Consider the following 22,680-nt stretch of genomic DNA (forward strand, 5'->3'; position numbering starts at 1 on the left):
AGAGAAATCTACGTTACACTCTGCTTTATAAATCCCACGGGGATCACGGGGCCCAGGGCGGGGAGGGAGGGCAGAGCAGCAGGGGAGGCAGAAACTCCTGGACGCTTATGAGGAGGAGAACCTCTGACTTCTCCCCTCTCTACCTCAGGATGTGAACAATAATCCAGAAAGCAGCTGGGGAGGGAGGGGGAGAGTGGATGGATCTGGAAGTTCATCTCTCCAAACCTCGGGGACTCCTGTGTGCAGGGGACGACCTACGCCTGTGGGGACGGGAGCCCAAAGGACACCTGCTGCTGTAACCAATGGGGTCACCAGGGGACAATGGGACAGGAACTTGGACACAAGAGCAAGAGCAGGCATGAGGCTCTAGAGGACAACTCAAAAAAAAAAAAAAGAAAAAAAGGAAGAAACGAAATGGGGGCTATGCTGTGACCCAGACCTGAGTCTAGCAGGCTGACCCAGTCTCAGGAAGCTCTGGCTACAGAAGGTCCTGGTGACAGGTGACGTCCAAGTCCCTGTGATCACAGGTCCTGGTGAGACAAGCTTCTACAGAAGGGGCAAGGACACGGAGAAGAGAGGACCCCGCTGAGGCCTGAACACGACTCACCCAGTATGTACTGAGCACCTACTTGGGCACTGGCACCGTCCCCCCTAGGCTCCTGACAGCTTTCAGCCCCCAACTGCAACTGATTCAGCACAGCAAACATGAGGATTCTGGAAGGTTCTCAGGGCTTCCATTTATTTGCTCTCTTAACTTCAGAAATCTTTTCTTACCTTAGCAGCCCCACATCCCAAGACTTAGGAAACACAAACCCCTATCTGGATCCTTATTTTTTTTATTTTTTATTTTTATTTTTTTTAATTTATGATAGTCACACAGAGAGAGACAGAGAGGCAGAGACACAGGCAGAGGAAGAATCAGTCTTCATGTGCCGGGAGCCCGACGTGGGATTCGATCCTGGGTCTCCAGGATCGCGCCCTGGGCCAAAGGCAGGCGCCAAACCGCTGCGCCACCCAGGGATCCCATGGATCCTTTTTTTTTTTTTTTTTTAAAGATTTTATATATTTATTCATGAGAGATAAGAGAGAGAGAGAGAGAGGCAGAGACACAGGCAAAGGGAGAAGCAGGCTCCATGAAAGGAGCCCGATGTGGGACTCGATCTGGGAGGGAGAGAGTGGATGGATCTGGAAGTTCATCTCTCCAAACTTCGGGGACTCTTATGTGCAGGGGACGACCTAGGCCTGTGGGGACGCAAGCCCAAAGGACACCTGCTACTGTAACCGATGGGGTCACCAAGGGACAATGGGACAGGAACTTGAACACAAGAGTAACAGCAGGCATGAGCCTCTAGTGGAGTAATTAAAAAAGAAAATGGGGGCTATGCCGCAACGCAGACATGAGTTTAGGCTAACTCAGTCTTAGGACGCTGTGGCTAAAGAAGGTCCTGGTGACAGGTGATGTCCAAGTCCCCTTGATCACAAATCATTATGAGACAAGCTTCCACAGCAAGGACATGGAGCAGAGAGATGGCCCAGCTGAGGGGCACCCAGGATGCACTGAGCACCTACTGGGCACAGGCCCCATCCCCCCTCGGCTCCTGACACCTTTCGGCCCCCAACTTCAACAGACTCAACACAGCAAACATGAGAGTTCTGGAAGGTTCTCAGGGCGCCATTTATTTGCTCTCTCAACTTCACAAATCTTGTTTTATTACCTCATCAGCCCCACATCCCAAGACTGAGGAAACACAAACTCATATCTGGATTCTTATTATCAATCGGGTAGTAAAAGATTAGTACTCAACATGAAACAAAGACAGGGATGGAGGTGGTCCAGCCCTGCCTCTCCTGGACAGGAAAGCACATCAGAGAAGAGAGTGCACATCAGATTAGGGACAGGTCATGGTGGGCAGGGTGGGCCAATCTCCCCACCTCCTCACATTATGCTCCTAGGGACACAGGCACATCCTGACACTGTTTGCAGAGACAAGTCAGGGTTGTTGATGTCATCACGTGAGATGTGAACACATCTTGCATCGCTCAGTCACCACAGGGCAGCTGGTCTCACACTGTGAGAAACAATCAAGTACAAATTGAGGTCGGTCACATAAGTGCTGACATTCTCAACAGTCCCCCTCGCACTCATCCGGTCCCCAGTGCCCCAACCCTCCCCACTTCAGGGTCTCTGGGGTCTCACCTCTAGGAGCCGTCAGAGATACATCAGAGCCCTGGGCACTGTCATCGCCTAAAGGAGAATAAACAGGACGTGGTCAGAGCTCACAGGAGGTGAGACTAAAGGAGGAGCTGTGGGGGTGAGCTCCCCATGGGGTCCTGTCTACACTCCCCCAGGGTCTCAGGATCACCCTGTCCATACTCACGTGCAGCATGAGAGTAGCCTGGTCCTTTTCCTCCTGTGGGAAGAAAACATCATGTGAGAGGCTGGGCACAGGGCTGGGCCAGGAGATCCTTGAGGAAGCTCCCAGTCCTGGTGCAGAGTGAGTCTGCAGAATTCTGACTGACCGCCCAGGTCAGGGTCAGGGGACATGACATGAGGTGAGGGGTCACTGGACCACCTGACTTGCTGAAGGGGCTTTCCGCTCTGTCCTGTGACGGCTAGGAATCAGTCCCCGTCACCAGAATCACCAAGGCGAAACTCTGGCCTTCATTTTCCCAAGTGTTTGCTGCACAGTGAGTGTGAGTACACAGCTCCAGTGTGGGAGAGTAACCGCGTATGGACGACACCTCCCGTTAACAAGGCAGGACAGCGGATCCATAGGAAACCCCCCAGCAGGACAGAAAAACACAGAGTATTCAGTCGGTTCCCTACCTGAGCGCTGCTTCCTCCAGATCACAGCTCCAATCACCCCAGCGACCAGGAGGAGAACCACAGCAGCAATGATGACGACAACAATGGTGGACAGAGGGGAAGGCTCTGGAAAGGGGAGGGAGGATGAAAGTCCAGGCCTCTGGCTTGAGTTCTGACTCTGCTGAAATTCTCCAGAAGAGCTCCACTTGCCCTGAGTAGAAGCTCTACCCCGAGGTCCTCCTTACCCCATCTCCGCGTGACAGGCTCCGCCAGCCCCTCATGCTGCACGTGGCACGTGTATCTCTGCTCCTGTCCAGAGGGCACCACCACGGCCGCCCACTTCTGGAAGGTCCCATCTCCTGCAGGCCTGGTGTCCACAAGCTCTGTGTCCTGGGTCTGGTCCTCTCCATCCCGCTGCCAGGTCAGGGTGATCTCCGCAGGGTAGAAGCCCAGCGCCCAGCACCTCAGGGTGACCTCATGGTCAGAGACGGGGTGGCGGGTCACACGTGTGCTGGGGGGTTCTGAGGAAGAAGAATTGGAAAACCCACACTTTGGCTAACTGTGTGGTCCACTGAGACTGCATTTGTGCGACCATCCTAGGGTGGACAGGGCAGTTGGTTCACTTGGAAGAAGCACAAAGCCCAGTCACCAACCTAGCCTTTGGGTTGTCCTAATCTTTAGAAGTTCTAGAATCAGGGAGAGAGTCCAGGGTAGGAGGCTGCAGGTCTAAGGTGGAGAGCACACTAATGGTCCTGACCGTGGTGGAGGCTGAAGGAGTCAGAAAACTCCCAGTTCAAGCTCCAAATATGTTTTCATTGGAGACGAAAGCCTTGAGGAAAGTCATAGTCCTCACGTGGTTTCCAGGTCAAAGGGCACCACTGATGGTTGTCTCAGGATGGCCTCCACCTGCTTCCCTGGCCTCCACCTCCACCTGTCTCCCCGGAGACCCTGGATTGCTCCATTGTCCTTAGAGAAAAGCGGCCTCTGGGTGAGTCACCCTAGTAGGACTATCAACACCCAGGCGGATCCCCTCTCCCCAGCCGTGGGAGGGGCGCTGTTCTGACCCTGAGTCCATATTCCCTTCCTGGTGGGAAGCCCTCCCTAGTGGAGGCGAGATCCGGGAGGCCCGCGCCCCGGTACCTGCGCGCAGCAGCGTCTCCTTCCCCATCTCCAGGTACTTCCCCAGCCACTCCACGCACGTCCTCTCCAGGTAGTTCCTCCAGAGCTCTGCAGCACCTGCCGCCTCCCACTTGCGCCGGGTGATCTGCGCCGCCGTGTCCGCCGCGGTCCAGGAGCGCAGGTCCTCGTTCAGGGCGATGTAATCGGCGCCGTCGTAGGCGTCCTGCCTGTACCCGCGGAGGAGGCGCCCGCCGGGCCCCAGGTCACAGCCGTACATGACCTGGATGGTGTGAGACCCTGGCCCCGCCCCGACAGGCCGCCACTCAGTCCAAAGAAAAAGTAAAACCTCCCGGGAGTTCCCGCGGGTTCGGGACGGGGACGAGGGGGAGGGGCGGGGACCTCGGACTCGGGGTGACGCCCGGACCCGGACACTCGGGCGACCCCGGCCGGTCGGTGGGGATGGGGGTCGTGCCCTGGCCCCGGGCCCGCGTCGCTCACCGGCCTCGCTCTGGTTGTAGTAGCCGCGCAGGGTGTCCAGGTCCACTCGGTACGTCTGTGCGGTCTCCTTGAGGTTCCGCGTCTCCCGGTCCCAATACTCCGGCCCCTCCTGCTCCACCCACCGCGCCCGCGGCTCCGTCTTCCCCGTGGCCGAGTCGCTGTCGAACCGCACGAACTGCGTGTCGTCCACGTAGCCGACGGCGATGAAGCGGGGGTCCCCGCGGCCGGGCCGGGACACGGAGGTGTAGACATACCTCAGGGAGTGGGAGCCTGCGGAGCCGAGGGGCTGAGACCCCGCCCGACCCCCTCCCGCCGCGGGGCCCGGGGCCCAGGGTGAGATGCCCGGGGGGGGGGGGGGGGCGGCGGAGAGGCGGCTTCCCGGGGTCCCGCGTCCCCGCCCGCCGGTCCCCTCGCTCCCGCCCGCACTCACCCGCCCGGGTCGGGGTCAGGGCCAGGGCCGCCGACAGCAGCACGAGGAGGGCTCGCGGCATCACCACCTTCATCTCCGGGCTCCCGGGACACTGGCCGTCGCCGCTCGAATCGGGGGCGGAGGCGGAGGCTGAGGCTTTAGAGCCCGGGACCCGGTGCCGCTGATTGGCTCCTCCAGAAACGCTGCACCCAATGGGAGTGCGAGCTGGGGCTGCGTCACGAGTCTCCAGGCAGGGGGCCCTGAGCCAGGTTGGGAGAAGGAGAAGTGAAACCCCGGGGAAGTGGGGACTCCCCAGCCTGAGCGACCCCGCCCCGTACCCGCCCTGGGGCCTGAGACCCTGAGAGGCAGCCCGGGGTCCTCAGACCTTGCCCTGACTCCTCACCTAGGGCACACAGGGCTCCTGTCGCACTGTCTCCCTAAGTCCTGGCCCGGGAGTTGTGTGAGGCAGTGAGTCTGGAACATTCTGTTCCCACCGGGCATCTCCACAGTCTCACAGATTACTGAGGATCCCAGGAAAACGTTGTGGCTGTGGGTTCTGGCTATCGCATTTACCAGAATAGGAACAAAGCCGGTGTAAAAATTCATTAATTCCTTTAGAATGGTATTAATAACTCACGGCATGAAAACAAACATTATTTGTATGAAAAATAACTATTTCCGGGAATAAACAGCATAGTGAGTGAAGTGGTTTTGTTGCATTTCACATTTTTGCAAGTCTCTTTCTTGTCTGTCTCCTTAGAAGATCACTGCTCGTTCAGTTTTACTTCACTTACTGTCTTGTTTTGGTTGAAGTGTATGAATACATTTATATCCTTGCATAAATTGGGGAGAATCATGTATTTCATAACCTTTTCACGTTTTGAAACTACACAAGTTTTTTTTTTTTTTTAAGATTTTATTTATTTATTCATGAGAGACACAGAGAGCGAGAGAGGCATAGACACAGGCAGAGGGAGAAGCAGGTTCCATGCCAGGAGCCCGAGTCCCACCTCGGTCCCGGATCTCTGGGATCACACCCTAGACTGCAGGCGGGGTTAAACCGCTGTGCCACTGTGGCTGCCCCCAAGTTTTTTTTCTTTTTATAAGATTTTATTTATTCAGTCATGAGAGACACACCCCGAAAGGCAGAGACATAGAGAGAGGGAGAAGCAGGCTCCATGCAGGGAGCCCAATAAGGGACTAGATCCCAGGACCCCAGGATCACAACAGGAGCCAAAGGCAGACGCTCCACCATGAGCCATCCAGGTGCCCCAAAACTACACAAGTTGTACTTTCTCTAAGGTTCTTGGCAAAGTGGCACCTGAAGCAGTATCACTATGTCCTTCTCATTACATTAAAATCCACAGGTCCAACTTGCACACTGAATGGTTCTTGTACCGCTGTGGGAGAGCTAGGTTCTTGTCTCACGTAGTTGAAAAATGAATCTTGGGGATCCCTGGGTGGCTCAGCGGTTTGGTGCCTGTCTTCGGCCCAAGGCATGATCCTGGAGTCCCGGGTTCAGGCTTCCTGCATGAAGCCTGCTTCTCCCTCTGTCTGTGTCTCTGCCTCTTTCTCTCTGTGTCTCTCATGAATACATAAATGAAATCTAAAAAGGAAAAAGAAAAAGAAAAATAAATCTGGCGGACAAAGGAGAGTGAGTAAGGGGATAGAAGTTTATTAAGCAAGGACACAGAAAAAAGGCTCTCAGGAGGGAGAGGGGTCCTGTCAGGGTTGCCACTGACAGCTTTAGGCTGGTCTTATTGAAAATTTGATCAGGGACCTTGTGGCCTTGAGATTCTTGTGCCGTTTTGGGTGAATGACATATGGCTTTTTTTGGGTCTGGTGAGTCCTGTGATTACTGTGTAGCCATCAAAGAAAGAGACTCCCTAACATTTGGGACCTGGTGGTTTGGTCTATTTTTATCTCTGGTTTTTATATTTCAGCATCCTTGGGATTTCAGTGAGCCTGATTCCATGGTCCCCATCCATCTCTCCGTGCCTAGCCCCTCCTGTCCCTAACTCATTCCTCCCCCTGGAATAGTAACCCTCACTGTTGTTGGGGAGTGGGACGATGACCACTCTGGCTGCTTCAGGCTGACAAGGGACGGCACGAAGGGACTCTAGGCAGAGTATTCTCAGGGATCGGCCAAGGCCAAGAGTTCATGGTGTGGCTCCCGGGATGTGCTGGAAGGCATGAGGCCACCAAACAACAGGCACCAACAAACACAGAAAGACAAAATCCAACAATTCTTTCCATCAGTAAAACGGCATCTCTGAAATATTGACCATGGTTTCTGAGGCAATCAAACAGTCCTGGAGAGAATGGGATTTTGTTCAGTTGAGCTTGAATGTCATTTATTAATCATGAGACCTTATAAGAATTGTCAGTTATGTTAAAACAACATATGTGTAGAGGCTTTACAACCTGAGTGATGTTCAAGTAATGAGTAATAATAGTTGCCTGATTTTCCAGAAATCTTGCCCTAACTTTACTTAGTTCTTGACTTAGAACATCTAATGCTTGGGATGTGTCATTTAAGGTTCTGCTGAGCAAGCGGTTTGTTTTATCTCATTATATAAGACCTTTCCCAGGGCTGGAAGAGCCACCAGGGGAGGGTAAGGTTGGTGTTCCCCTGTCTGATATGAGAACCATATTATGGGAATTGGGGGCAGATGAGGCAGTTCTCATAAGTAATGAATTGCTGGGGTTGGGAAGAGTAATAATCCTAGTTTGTCTACAGTACATAACCCCAAGAATCGTTTAGGAATGATGTAATAGGCCATATTGGCATAAAATAAGGCCCATCTTCTTGGTACATGTAAGTCATTAGTTGGGGATGGGAGGTGCAGGGTAAAGTGCAGTGAGGGTAAGCTCATTGCAGGCGATGCGTGCAATTGGCTTCAATTATATGCTTTAGAGTATGTAATGCTCTCTGTTTCTGAGTTGTCTCAGGTCTTTTCCATACTTGTGCCTCTTTTTCTTAGTTGCTTTGATTCAAACAGATATTTTTTGTTTACAGTTTGATTCTCTAGTGTCTCTTTCACTATTTTTATTTCTTTTAATTGAAGTTGTAGGACTTGAAACCTGCATCTTTGACTTTTCACAGTCTACTTAAGGTCGCATTGAGCTCCATCCAGGAAACAGGAAACTTGTAGCAACGGAGTTCCATGTACCCCCTCTGTGCTACTATTCGCACATGTGTCACAGCAACACAAAGTATAAGCCAGAGAATATCCTGTACTCCTTAAAAGTTTAAAGTTATACATCTTTTATTTTTATTTTATTTTTTAAAGATTTTATTTATTCATTCATGAGAGACACACAGAGAGAGAGAGGCAGAGACACAGGCAGAGGGAGAAGCAGGCTCCATGCAGGGAGCCCGATGTGGGACTTGATCCCGGGTCTCCAGGATCAGGCCCTGGGTGGAAGGCTGTGCTAAACTGATGAGCCACCGGGCTGCCCTAAAGTTATACATCTTTTAAAGAAATTAACAAACAATGTACCTAAACAGAATAGTACCGTTTCTGTTGTGAAGTATTCTATTCTGTATATGTTACCATCCAGGGTCATGTCCCTTTGGCCATAGGATTTCCTTTAAAATTATTTTATGACAGGAGAGCTGGCAATGAATTCTCATAGTTTATTTATATTATATATTTATCTAGCATCCATCTCTTCATTTATATTTACCTAGTTGATATTTATCTTCCTTTGCCATTTTCCCCCAATTAAGACTTTCATATGAGAAAAATTCCCCCGTTGCGGAGGTGCAGTTAGATGAACGTCAACCCATTGTTTCCACTCATGGAACTGGTCCCACGCCGAGTGTACAGAACTGGTCTCTGATCCTAGAGTTTCCTGCCACCCCTCTGCATCTGGTCCTCTCCCCCCGCCCGCAGCCCTGGGCCACTGCTGGGGTCCTTCCTGTCTGTGCCCTCAACATCTCTCATTCTGTTAGACAGACCACGAGGGGCCCTCTCTGTCTCCAGCATTCCATTTCCAATCTCTTTTATTCCCGATATTCACAGAGCCACTGCCTCCTCAGGTCACAGCCGCCCTTCCACCTGCGTTTCCAGAGTGGCAGTGCATGTTGGGGTCACGACACCCAGTGGGCGTGTTTCCGAGCCTCCCTATGCACCTGCTGACCCATCTTTCTGGGACATGTAGCTGAGTTTGCGGAGGGTCACGTCCTCGGCAGCTTCTCCCTGGGAGAACTGTAGGGCTCTAGAGGTCTCTTTTCCTTTTTCTACGGTCTCCGCCCCTTTCCTGGAAAATTTCCATCCGTCCTCTTAACCTCTGTCTCCTAAACTCTGACCTCAGAGTCCCTCCAACCCCACCCCTGCCCTGCTCCAAAGCTCCTGCCTCGGGTAAAGTGCACGCTGCCAGGTTCCAATGTGTGTAAGAGTTACCAGTGCAGTGTGACAAGTGTAACACACTCACAGCTTCCCGTGCTGTTACTAGGGCAACACATTCCCGGGGATCAGACGTGTGAGGCAGGGGAGCGGGTGGCGCCAGCTGAGGTTGCCCGTCAGGCTGCTGCTGAGATGGACCAGGAGCCCAGGGATGCGGAGGCCTGGAGCTGCAGGGTGTGAGCTTGGCTCTGGGGGGCGGGGTGGGGCGAGCCCCAGCTCCTGGTGCCTGGGGGTCTCCAAAAGTGAGGCTCTTTCTCCCATGGTACCCTGCTGCTTCCAAAACCTGTGGTCTGAGAGAGGGAGAGAGAGAAGAGAGGGCAGAAAACCACACACACCATCACGTCCCCCTCGTTCTGTCCATGAGGAGTGAGTCACCAGGTCCAGTCCACCCACAAGAGGAGGCCAATTCTACTTCTTCTTGGAGGATTTCAGTGAATCTGTGAGCATTTTACAACCAGTTCACCTTGGGTGGAAGGCATCATTAACTGTCATTGCTTTGAAGATTTGTCTTCTGTTTGGTTCCCTCCTGTGGACAGGGATGAGCCCAGGTATGATGTGCTTCTGCTTCTCTTCTCTGGAGAGTCAGGGACGAGGTTCTCGGTTCCTGCACTCAATTAGAAGAATTTTCAAACTGGATTCAAACCGCTCTTTTTTTTCCTGTTTCATGTTTGGACTCTGATCATCTATTTGCCATTTTAACATTCTTACATGGATAACTGAGTTTTATTAGTTTCTTTCCAATCTTTTTTCTTTTTTTTTTAAAGGTTTTATTGATTTAGTCATGAAAGACACAGAGAGAAGCAGAGACATAGGCAGAGGGAGAAGCAGGCTCCATGCAGGGAGCCCGACGTGGGACTCGATCCCGGGACACCAGGATCATGACCTGAGCTGAAAGCAGATGCTCAACCGCTAAGCCCCCGGGTGCCCCCACTCTCATTGATTCTTTTTTTCCTCATTGATTCTTTAATCTGCCTTCCCAAAGCTTCAGTGGCTTTTACTCACTGAATTTCCGTTACAGGGAGCCTGACATGGGACTTGATCCCGGGTCTCCAGGATCACGCCCTGGGCTGAAGGTGGCGCTAAACCGCTGAGCCACCGGGGCTGCCCAGTTCTAGAACTTCTATTTGATGTTCTGTATACATTCCTCTTTTTCATTCAGATTTCCTTTCTGTTCATGCTTTAATAACAAGATTTTCTTAAATTCCTTCAACACGTTTATTCAATTCTTTCTTCTTTCTTTCTTTCTTTCTTTCTTTCTTTCGAAATCTTTCTTTCTTTCTTTCTTTCTTTCTTTCTTTCTTTCTTTCGAAATCTTTCTTTCTTTCTTTCTTTCTTTCTTTCTTTCTTTCTTTCTTTCCTTTCTTTCTTTCTTCTTTCTTTCTTTCTTCCTTTCTTCCTTTCTTTCTTTCAAGATCTTATTTATTTATTAGTGAGAGACACAGAGAGAGAGAGAGGCAGAGACACAGGCAGAGACAGAAGCAGGCTCCATGCAGGGAGCCCAACGTGGGACTATATCCCAGGTCTCCAGGATCACGCCCGGGGGGGGGGGGGGGGGGGGGGGGGAGGTGGCGCTAAACCGCTGAGCCACCAGGGTCCCCTATTCAATTCTTTCACGTAATTCCTGACACCGCGTGGGCGCCTCTGGTCCAACATCTGGGCGCACTGGGAATGCGTTTCATTAGAGTGACTCATTTCTGTTTCTTTGTATGTCAGGTAATAAGTATTTTAAAAGTAATTTAGCAGATCTGGAATCTATTCTCTTCTTTTGAAGATTGCTTTTTTCCTGGTATTTCACTTGCATGGACCCTGCAGTGCTGACTGCTGTTGTCTATGCCCTGTTTTCCCACACCCAGTAGCTGCATTTCCCTCCTCAGTCTTGAGAGAGCTGCCCTCCATCTGTGTGATTTAGTGGTCAATCAATGTTCTGTGCAGTCTGTATTCAGATTTTGGCACTCACCTTCTCTGTGGTTGCCTTGTTCCTGGGATGTCCCCTAAATTTCCAAATGCCGTTCCAGCCCAGGGTCTGATATCTGATACGTTTGTCCAGTATGGTTTTACTTTTCTAAGTAAACTCTATGTCCAACGTGGGTTTTGCACACACGAATCCAAAATCAAGAGTTGTGTGCTTTACAGACTGAGCCCGCCACCCTCCCCCAGTATGACATTTTTCTTGCTGTTGCTTGAGCCTTGTGCTGATTGTAAAATTCATAAGTCAAAGGCACAGACTCACAGATTGGGCTAGGACAATCTTTTTTTTAAAGAATGTTTTTATAGATTTATTTTAAAGTAATCTCTACATCCAATGCGGGGCTCAAATTTACAACCCTGAGATCAAGAGTCTCATGCTCTGCAGAAGAGCCAGCCAAGTGCCTGATGATCAGGATGATTCTCTCTTTAAAGCTAGAGCTCCCGGGGATCCCTGGGTGGCGCAGCAGCTTAGCGCCTGCCTTTGGCCCAGGGCGTGATCCTGGAGACCCGGGATCGAATCCCACATCGGGCTCCCGGTGCATGGAGCCTGCTTCTCTCTCTGCCTCTCTCTCTCTCTCTGTGACTATCATAAATAAATAAAAATTAAAAAAAAAAAAAAAAAGCTAGAGCTCCCTCTGGTTCTTTCTGCTTTTTCTGCAGTGTCTCCTGAGTGTCCCACAGCCCTGCAGAGAATGGTGGTTCCAGGGATTTTGACTGAGCCTGTATTCAGATTTTGGATCGCGACCCTCTGCTGCTCCCTCACTTTCAGATTTTCCCCATGAAATGTCCAAGTCCTTGGCACCTGCTGTGACTGCTGTCATCGGCCCCATGAGCCTGCAGTTATGCTGGGGGAGGGGAGAGCCCCCACAGGTGAGAAGGCTGGGAACTAGCGCTTCTTGCCCATCATAGCAGTAGTTATTCAGGATTAAAGTTCTCTCATGTTCCTGCCTGCCTTCATTTACTTTTCAGTGAGTTCAAATACTATTTTTATTTATTATTATTATTATTTGTAAATTTATTTTTTATTGGTGTTCAATTTGCCAAAATATAGAATAACACCCAGTGCTCATCCCATCAAGTGCCCCCCTCAGTGCCCGTCAGCCAGTCACCCCCACCCCTGGCCCACCTCCCCTTCCACCACCCCTAGTTCATTTCTCAGAGTTAGGAGTCTCTCATGTTCTGTCTCCCTCCCTGATATTTCCCACTCATTTTTTCTCCTTTCCCCTTTATTCCCTTTCACTATTTTTTATATTCCCCAAATGAATGAAACCATATAATGTTTGTCCTTCTCCAATTGACTTATTTCACTCAGCATAATACCCTCCAGTTCCATCCACGTTGAAGCAAATGGTGGGTATTTGTCGTTTCTAATGGCTGAGTAATATTCCATTGTGTACATAGACCACATCTTCTTTATCCATTCATCTTTCGATGGACACCGAGGCTCCTTCCACAGTTTGGCTATTGTGGACATTGCTGCTATAAACATCGGGGTGCAGGTGTCCTGGCGTTTCATTGCATCTGTATCTTTGGGGTAAATCCCCAGCAGTGCAATTGCTGGGTCGTAGGGCAGGTCTGTTTTTAACTCTTTGAGGAACCTCCACACAGTTTTCCAGAGTGGCTGCACCAGTTCACATTCCCACCAACAGTGCAGGAGGGTTCCCCTTTCTCCACATCCTCTCCAACATCAAATACTATTTTTAATGTTTTTCATTACTGCCTTCTGCGGAAGAACTGACTCAACCACTCCCTCCTGCCATTACCAGAAGTCTCACCTGAGAGGATTGGGGGTGAAGAGGTCAGAGCCTATGGTGTGATCTTGTGAAACCACTGAGGGTTCAGGCACCTGGCATTCTGTATGCAGGTTTCTCCAACTGAAATGCAAGGAGGCCTGGGGTCTGGACTCACAGCTGACTTGATATAACCCACAGTGACCAAGAAGGAAGCCCCCACCACACTTCCATCTGACTGCTTCTTAAGTATTGGAAACAACATGTTCCACATGTGAGAATTTTCTTACATTATCTGCACCAAGTCCCCAGAGAAGCAGCTACATTGGATGGAGGACTGGGAAGTAGTTGAGTTAAATCTGAATCAAGCTGTCTAGTCCTCCATCCTCGTCAGAACCATGAAGTGACAGATGACTGTCCCCAATCTGACAGCTGCTTGCAGCTTTCATCAGTGAGATGCCTGAATACTCGGGGTGCTCTGGGCATTTGAACTGAAGGCTTCTCCTCAATTCTGAGCAGCACAAGTCCTTGGAGATGCAAGTGCACCAGGTTATCAGATCCTACTGAGTAACACTTGCTATCATGTCAAAAAACAACTTAGGATTTCTCTCTCATCAGGAGTCTTCTCACATCATCAGAGGGATGAAAAGTGCAGAATTTCCTCCATGGGAAGTGGAAATGGCACCTCTTCTTGGGGCCAAGCATACTGCACAAATGTTAGGACACTGCACAGGTCGTTGGTAGGCAGAGGCTGTGCTTGTCGGCTGTCCTCCCTGAGCCACTGGCCGCTGAGGGACTTGACCACAGATCTGCCACTTGATAAAGAGGCATGTTCACTGATGGGACAGCTCCTGTGTTCTGGCCTGGGAATTGCAAAGAAGGCACTGCAGCCATCCACTGTCGAAGGGAACATCTAACAGCCCACAGCATTGGGGACTCTGTGCAGTTATGATGACACCACTTGCTGCCAAAGGACACACAGAGTGATGCAGACTGATGCACATAGATTCATGGGCTCTTGTGCATGGAACTGCTCAATTGTCAGGCTGTTTGACTTTGGAATACTGGATTTTAAAAAAAGAACTTATTTACTTATTTGACAGAGAGCGAGCATGCAGGGGGAACAGCAGAGGGAGAGGGAGAAGCAGGCTCCCTGCTGAGCAGAAAGCCAGATGTGGGGCTCAATCTCAGGCCCACAGGAGCATGATCTGAGCTGAAGGCAGACGCCAACCAACTGAGCCACCCAGGTGCCCCTGAATACTGGATTTTGAAGGGCATGTCATGTGGTGAAACCCCTTATAAAGAAGGCTAAGTTATTTATTTATTTATTAAAGAATTTATTTATTTATTCATGAGAGACACAGAGAGGCAGAGACACAGGCAGAGGGAGAAGCAGGCTCCATGCAGGGAGCCCAACATGGGACTCGATCCCAGGTCTCCAGGATCAGGCCCTGGGCTGAAGGCGGCGCCAAACCGCTGAGCCACCAGGGCTGCCCAAGGTTAAATAATTTAGACTAAAGTTTAATCTTTATTCCAAATTTATGCCTAGAAGGACAGCACCAGGCTTACAGGATCAGCATCAGTACTGTACACAGTATTCTCATAATTTGTTTACATGCTAGAATTTCAAAAGTACTACTTTGGTACTACTCAGGGTGTAATGTCCAAGCAGCTGGAGCACCACTCAGAAAGCAGATTCTCGAGTTCTGATCCTGAGGTGCCTCAGCTGGTCCTCTGTGGGTGGATCAGGAATCTGGACTGTCAACAAGCACCTAGAGTCTTGTGCTTCTGCAGCTTCAGGACAGCTGCTGGACGTGTTAGGGCAGGGCTGGGCTGTGGGGAGGGATGGGCTGTCCCCAAAATAATGGATGGGGACGTGTGGCACCTGGAACACACACGCCAAGGCCTCTACCAGGAACCAAGGGGCGGATCCGTTGGATATGTGGAGACCACAGGTCTCACACTGTCCTTGGGAACCCCTGATGGGAGGGCAGGGAGTCGGGCACATGTGTCTTTTCCTGGATGCCCAATATAGGCCCAACACGGCTCTGGGAATGAGCACATTTCCAAGGAGATATCAAGAGAGGCCCGGGGGAAGCGCGTCCAGTTCAGGGACACAGGGTCAGCTTATCCTTGCTCATTGAACCTAAAGAATGAGACTAATTTCCCTATAAAGGAGTCCTAACAGGTAAAATAGGTGACCTCTATCTTTTATTGAAATCACTCGTCCCTACTTGCTACTCATGGTCACTGTTTCCATTTGAGGATATTCATCCGGAATCAGTTTGATTTCTGCGATTGTGAGTGCCCAAAACTGTCACCCGATGACCCTCACAGCCCAGATGCCCTCCTTCTGGCAGAGAAATCTTTCCTTGTCTCTTCACCACCTCTCAAGCCACCTTCAGAGTTCGGTGTCCCAGTATGGCTGTGCCACCATCCAGTGGGGGGGTCCCAGAGGAGTGGCCCTCCAGATCCAGCACATGAGGGCTGGTGTTGAGTCTTTGGAGATGAGTAGCTGGCCCCAGCAGAGAGCCTCTCAAAGTGCCCTGTTTCCATTCTCAGAGATCAGGAGCTTGAGGTGAGCAGCGTTCCTGGTCCAGGACCACATTTACTGCTGGAGAAACAGACTGAAGGTCAGAGCTGCACTGGGTGCACATCAGAGACACAGAGCCTACGCCTGCGGTGACTTGGAGCTGAGCACTTAATTTTTAAAAAATATTTTATTTATTAATGAGAGACACACACACAGAGAGGCAGAGACACAGGCAGAGAGAGAAGCAGGCTCCATGCAGGGAGCCCGACGTAGGACTCATCCTGGGACTCCAGGCTCATGCCCTGTGGGCTGAAGGCAGGCGCTCAACCGCTGAGTCACTCAGGGATCCCAAGGAGCTGAGCACTTTAGCAATATGTTCCTCATGGTCTCCTCCACGAGGTGGGGAAGTCATTCTTATTAGTGGATATCAGAGAAGCAGCTTGAATGTACCAGCATCTGAGAATCCAGAAAGAACCCATTTCAGGCTCAGGACCAGTATGGAGGCAAAGAGAGAAAGTGTCACTTTTCCTTCCTGGGAGAGAAGCTGAGTCTCAGAAGATGAGGTGGCTTGGGCCCCAATGGTTGGCCACCTCAGATAGAAGAGCAGGGGTAACATGACCCCTGGAGGGTGACCTGATTTTTTCTGCTTCCTGCATTCCCTGGGTGAGGCAGGTGGGCTTTTCCAGAGATTTCTATGGTTGAGCCTTTTCATGAGTCTGCAGCTCTTCTCCTGGGACCTTCAGCCTTGGTCCTCCCTCCTGGCACCATGGCAAGTGTCCTGACCTGGGAGTCAGGAGGCCTGGGTTCGCACACACACTCTGCCCTGTAAGTATCTGAACGGCCTTTAAAGTCGTGCCCCTTGGCTTACACTTAGATAAGTTTTCAGGTCTTACTAGCTCGTGGTCACAGCATTTCCGGCCTCGTGACTCTGTAGCCTCACCTGCATTGTTTAGCATGAGTCTCTCAGGCCTGAGCACAGCAGGGAGGTGTCAGGGGTGCCCGGCACACACCCTTCAGCAGGGGTCCCCACTTCCCGCCACCCATATGTGGCTGCAGTCCCGGGCCCGGTACCCACGGTCTCCCCAGAGACGGGGCATGGAACCACCATGGTGAGGTCAAGCTGAGCCCCTGGGTAGGGACAGTGATGAGCATCATGCGCAGGGTCAGGGCTGCAGCCACCTGGACGCCTCCTCCCTGTGTTCCCTTGGTAGAGGCTGCATGGTCTTAGGGCCATGCTGTGCTGAGGCTCCCTGTCCCCACATCTTCCTCAGCCTCATGTCCCTTGCAGCCGCTCGCTCCTGTTTCTCACACACCCTGAGCACAGCACAGCATCCCCAGCAGCAGGAGTTGCCTCCCGGCTCCCTGGGGTGAGGCTGTGCTGCTGCTGCTGCCGGTGCGGGTGTGGGTGCGGGTGAGGGTGGGGGGTCTGTGCTGAAGAGGCACCACAGGATGGCTCTCAGTCCCTGTCCCCCGCTTGTCTGTGTCACGTCTGTCCCACAACACTGCCAGTGACATGGGGCTGGGGGGGCGAGCAAGGCCTGTCCCCCAGCCCCGCTCCCCAGGCCTGTGCTGCCGGCACCTGCTCTGCCTGTGGCTGACCCGGCCCGGGTGCGTGGCGGGGGCTGCGGCGGCAACGGGCTGCGGAGACAGAGCCCTGGCTGACCGGCTTGGGCCCTGTGATCTGAACGCAGGTGCTGTTGTGCTGAGGACTGTTTCCTCGCCACAAGGTCCCTGTGTGCTGCAGTCTGCTGGCTGCGTTGTCCTCCTCCTGAGCGCATGATGACGCTGGGAAGGAAGGACCTGGGCCCCGACGCTGAGGGCACAGGGCCGTGGGAGAGTCACTACAGCTGTCCCTCCTGCCCTGGACGCGAAGTCTGTGCTTCCCATGGCCCGAGGTCCACCGGGCTCTGGAAGCACAGGGCCCTCCTGCGGACGTAAGGTCAGAGGTCGGTAAGAGCCTGATGCTACAGCCCTAGGGTGGCCTCACTCCCCTCCCTCACCGCCTCCCTTAGGCCTTTTAATCATCTCACATCCTCACAGGAAGGCGCAGGTTGAGCGGTGCAGTCGGAGTAGGTGAGAGACACACAGAGAGAGGCAATGCATATGTTTGATTACCGTGTATCATTGTATTTGTTCTCTCTCTCTTTTTTTAATTTATGATAGTCACAGAGAGGGAGAGAGAGAGAGGCAGAGACACAGGCAGAAGGAGAAGCAGGCTCCATGCACCGGGAGCCCGACATGGGATTCAATCCCAGGTCTCCAGGATCACGCCCTGGGCCAAAGGCAGGCGCTAAACCACTGCGCCACCCAGGGATCCGTTCTCTTTTATTAGTAGTGATTCTTGTTCATTTATTCCTGTCCCCAATTTATAAATTAAGCTTTTTCTCAGGTGTGTATGTAGAGGAAAACTCCTACTAGGATAAAAGAGAAAATTCTCGATGTATTATTTTTTGTCTAAAATACAGTGGTTTAGGGGGATTCCTGTGTTTAGGGAGAAGCAGACTCTGGGCTGAGCAGGGAGACCAACAGGGGGCTCGATCCCAGGACCCTGAAATCATGACCTGAGCCCAAACCAGACCTGAACTTACTGAGCCACCCAGGTGCCCTACCTTTCAGAGTTTCTTAAAGAAAGGAAGAGAGTTTCACTGGAGCCCAAGTAGGGGCAGATGACAGCGATACACAATCCTCAGGAAAAAGAGATGCTGGGGGAAGGAACATTTGGAGCAGCGTTGTAGTTGTTTTTACATAAAGCGTTACAGACTATCATTATCCCGATGAAATACATTCCAGAATGGTACAAACTGAGCTATGCTTTTAGTATGTGCGAGGTGGCAGACATCCCAGGTGTGAGAGCAGAACTCAGGGAGATTTTTTTCCTTTTTTTTCAAGTGTTTATTTAAGTTCCAGCTAGTTAACATACAGAGTAATATTGATCTCGAGTGTGCAATATAGTGATTCAACGTTTCCTTTCAACCCCCAGAGCTCATCACATGTGCACGCCTCGTCCCCATCACCTACTTAGCCCATCCCCCACCTCCTCTTTGGTGACCATCAGTTTGTTCTCTCTCATCAAGAATGTCTCTTTGAGGGTATGTGCTAGGGAAGCAGATGGATAGTGTGTACTCGGCAGAAACAGAGCCCCTTCTTTGAAGTTTGATTAAATCAAGTTAATCGGCCCTTGGCAAATGTTGAAGTGTAGCTTCCTTGGGAGCCCAGGAGCAACAGGGACCATGACTGTTAAAAGTTGAAAATTTCCTTTATTAGTTCTAAAGCCAATAATAGTGCAAGCCACCAAAGACCTGTCCCAAATTCAGACAAGACAGCCTAGGGTTCCCTACGCCCCGAGGTTGGCATCTTCCTCCCTCTGCAGCACCGGGGGCAATTGTGCTCTGTGAGAGACTGCAAGCCACACACAGGAATGCTGGGCCTCCTGGCAACGGCCAAAGGCCCTTTCCTTGTGCTGCTCACAGAAGCACACTGAAACCAGGCCCCAGAGTGTTCCTGAGGCAGGAGAGCTGGCTCTTTTTTTTTTTTTTTAATTGGAGTTCAATTTGCCAACATATAGCATAACACCCAGTGGAGAGCTGGCTCTTCAGAGAACTCTTTCTCCCCAGGGAGCTCTTGTTTCCTGCAGACCCACTAACAGATACACCAGCTGACCCTGTGTAAGCCTGGGCTCAAGGTCAGTCGACAGGTTGGCCTGTGAACACGCCAGGTCCCACATTCCTCAACTAGGATAAGGAGCCCAGGACCTCATCCCATTTATACCGGCTCTCAGAGCTCACCCACAGCCCCTTCTCTGTGCGAAGAGAGCCTTGGGGCATCGGGGGCACTCCTGAAGTTGTGTCCATCCCAAAGTGAACACGGGAGGTATGTCACACACCTTTGTTCAATGCACATGCTCCACGGGTTAGGCAGGAGGCTCGCTGGGCATGAGGGACAGGAGGGTGTATTATAAAACTGCTTCCAAATGATATAAATTGTAGTTATTTTATTTCTTCAACTATTATAAATATGGCTCAGGTAGTGGTTAAGTTTTCAAACTCTTTCCAAGTGATTCTTATAGAGTTGTCATTAGGAGCGGAATATACCAGTGTGAGTCATGGTTTGAGGGAGCCCCATAAAGTGTTTTCGATGGGTTCCCCTCTAAAATGTCTTTTATGTAACAACATATACAATGTCAAGTTTATTCTTCATGGTCCTATATCCTCCATCACTTTAACAACTGCATTTAGACTTTTCCCCCTTGTAATATTGTCTGAAAGTTTTATATGTTTAATGTCACAGTAGTTCACTCAGTCCCCAAAATTATTTATTATAACGTATTTGATCCATGTGTTTGATTTTATTGATTTAATTAATTAAATCGATATCATTTTGTAAATAATCAGGGTTAATTAAATTAAGATAAAACTTTGTGTTTTATTATTCAAATTATCATTGCAGTCAGATCATTTATTAAATAATCAAATTGCTTTTTCTGTTGATATGGGCATTTTTCTTTAAATGTGTCAGGGGGCCCCTGGGTGGCTGAGTCAGTTCAGAAGCCAACTCTCGATTTTTGGCTGAGGTCACGATCTCGGGGTCCTGGGATCCAGTGCCATGTCCTGCTCCAGGCCGAGCAGCAAGTCTGCTTGAGCCTCCTCCCTCCTTCTCCCTCTGCCCTCTCCCGGCTTATGCAGACACAGGCATTCTCTCTCTCTGAAATAAGAAAATCTTAAAAATAGAATAAAATAAAATAAATGCTATGTCATATTAATTCTTGAATAAGGGTATCCTCTCCTTTTTCTTCTTTGGATTTCTTTATTACTTTTGTATGTAAATTAATTCTTATTTTCTCAAATTAATCCAGATTCTGTAATGAGTAACATATCCCTCTGGTAAGGCTAGAGATAGTATTGACATCACTGTTCACAGACAAATCATTAAAGCCAACTCTGAAAAAATGTTTATTTCCCAGACACTTAATATTCTGATTTCACAATTTCATTTTTTTTAAGATTTTATTTATTTATTCATGAGAGACACACAGAGAGAGAGAGAGAGGCAGAGACACAGGCAGAGGGAGAAGCAGGCCCCATGCAGGGAGCCCGACGCAGGACTCCATCCCAGGTCTCCAGGATCACACCCCAGGCTGAAGGCGGCGCTAAACTGCTGCGCCACCCGGGCTGCCCTGATTGTACAATTTCTTAATAAAGTGACTCTAAGAGGTTTGATACCACTTTCAGCTGCTTTGGCATCTTAGCCCCATGGGAGGCCCAGATCTGCCCAGTGTCATGCTTTCCGTGCAAATATTCAGATACGGTATTTAATTTTCTCAGCTGTTTATTTCTTTATATATATATATATATATATATATATATATATATATATATATATATTTACAGATAACTTTGTGTAAGTTAAATGCCATCGTTATACATTTTATTTATCAATTCTCAGACCCAGATTAGAATCTGATATACATATACACTTAATGTAAAACGTCAGAAAGCAACCCAAATTGTACTAGAAAAATTATAAAAAATCTCTAAATTTTGAGTATAATTGGCGCATCATGTTCCATTCCTTTAGGTGTACAGAAAGTGATCTGACGAGTTTGCACAGCACGCTCTACTCACCACGGGTGTACTCCTGCCTGCCCCAGTCCAGCCCTATTACAGTATCATCCACGGTAGCCCTCGTGTGGGGCCTCTGACCCCCACACTTCCTCATTCTGGGACTGGCAGCCAGGGTTCCCACTGCCCCCCTCCTAGTTTCCCAGCCCCCACACCATCCCCTCTGGCAACCGGCTCAGATGATCATTTACTGTATGAGCAATACCTGTGAACAAGATAATCGTGTGAATAAAATGTGTACTGAAATAAGTTATTCATTTTTAATACGTTATTTAAATTATTTTCGCCAACCTAGAGTGCAACAGCCAGTGCTCATCTCATCATTTGCCCTCCTTGGTACCTGTCACCCACTGACCCCATCTCCCCACCCACCTGAAGTAAATCTATACAGTGATTTGTTTGAATTTAACATTTTACTGTATCGCCCTGAAATCACTGACTCCAGTGACTTCTGCAGCACCAAGTGACACCATCCAGAAATTTCTCTAGAACTGTCTGAAACCCTGATCTTTGTGGCAACAGGGGCAGCACCCGTGCCACCATGTAAGGGTTTCAGCTAGGACGGCCACCTGATACACTGAATTCCCCTCATCAAGAAAACCCCTGGTTGTTATAAGCCTTAACTTTAGCATTTAAATACGGGAGTAAAAGACGTTCTTGGGACATACTGGGAAGTGCAGTGATGACGGCTTGCGGCCCACCTGGTAGCCTTTCCCACACCGGTTGGCAGCAGCGCAAGCAGTGACAGAGGCTGCGGGGAGGGCGGCTCCCAGGCTCTCACAGCCTCGGCCACGGTCACGGTCACGGTCACGGTCACGGTCACGGTCACCGCGTCCGATGCTGCGACGCTGCTCAGAGAGCGCCAGCTCCGGATGGCCCCGTCCGCGCTCGCTTCTCTCCCACCCGCCGGCGTTCCTACCCAAAGCTCTACTTTCCAAGACGTGCCCGCGTGAGGCTCGTTTATGAAGTTCTTCGACTTTTCTTCGGATGCTCGGATGCTCGCTGATGATTTCCGCTGCGTCCTGCGCGCAGACAGCAAGGGCTCCGCGCGCAGCTCTCGCACGGCCGCAGAGGGCGCCAGGGAGATTGCGCCACAGCAGCAGAAACTGGTTTTTAATGAAAGACGCCAAGGAGTGTTTCCTTTGAAGGAAATCATACACCAAAGTGAATTCTGCGGGTGCACAGTGGGTGTGGGCTTGAGTTAGTCTATGGCAGGGGCGGGGGCAGGGAGGGCGTTGGGTAATCGCCTCCCGGGGTTTCACGGCGTCGGCCGCGTCTCTCCCATCACACGACACACGCGTGCACACGGACACGCGGACACACACACACTCCCCACACGTGCATGACTAGGTCCTCCGTCTGAACCCGCTGCCTCCTCCCTCAGGAGGGCGGCAGGATCTCCCCAGGCCGCCCAGCCACCCAAGCTCCTGCATTTCCTGCCCGCGGGCTCCCTGGAGCTGCACCCCTTCCTCTGCCGCGACACTGAGGAGGTGGAGGCAGAGTGTGGAGCGCAGGGGCTGATGGAGGAGCCAAGTCCCTCTGGCAACCAGACCCAGATCTTCACAGGCCAGGTGAAGAGGGGCCGCA

The 22,680-nt window shown here is 50.7% G+C and overlaps 1 protein-coding gene across 1 annotated transcript; it reads right to left on the minus strand.

Moving 5' to 3' along the window:
• Positions 1-1,651: 1,651 nt before the first annotated feature.
• Positions 1,652-5,321, minus strand: LOC140594510 (DLA class I histocompatibility antigen, A9/A9 alpha chain). Its single transcript, XM_072727444.1, has 9 exons — positions 5,236-5,321; positions 4,854-5,092; positions 4,424-4,693; positions 3,947-4,222; positions 3,052-3,327; positions 2,828-2,932; positions 2,379-2,411; positions 2,198-2,245; positions 1,652-2,069 (listed from the first exon to the last, which is right to left on the minus strand). Exons 1-9 carry the CDS (start codon positions 5,313-5,315, stop codon positions 2,065-2,067), a joined length of 1,332 nt encoding a protein of 443 aa, XP_072583545.1. The 5' UTR covers positions 5,316-5,321; the 3' UTR covers positions 1,652-2,064.
• Between the last annotated feature and the right edge of the window lie 17,359 nt (positions 5,322-22,680).

Source organism: Vulpes vulpes, chromosome 1 (genome assembly GCF_048418805.1).
Source record: "Vulpes vulpes isolate BD-2025 chromosome 1, VulVul3, whole genome shotgun sequence".
Lineage (NCBI taxonomy): Eukaryota > Metazoa > Chordata > Mammalia > Carnivora > Canidae > Vulpes > Vulpes vulpes.

Bases quoted from the DNA above. Each gene is read 5' to 3' on its own strand.
- LOC140594510 (XM_072727444.1), bottom strand. From the start codon at position 5,315: ATGTTCCAGACTCACTGCCTCACACAACTCCCGGGCCAGGACTTAGGG. The intron at 3,328-3,946 runs GTACCGGGGCGC...CTTCTTCCTCAG, and splicing joins GGAGACGCTGCTGCGCGCAG to AACCCCCCAGCACACGTGTG. The intron at 2,412-2,827 runs GTAGGGAACCGA...TTCTTCCCACAG, and splicing joins CTGGAGGAAGCAGCGCTCAG to GAGGAAAAGGACCAGGCTAC.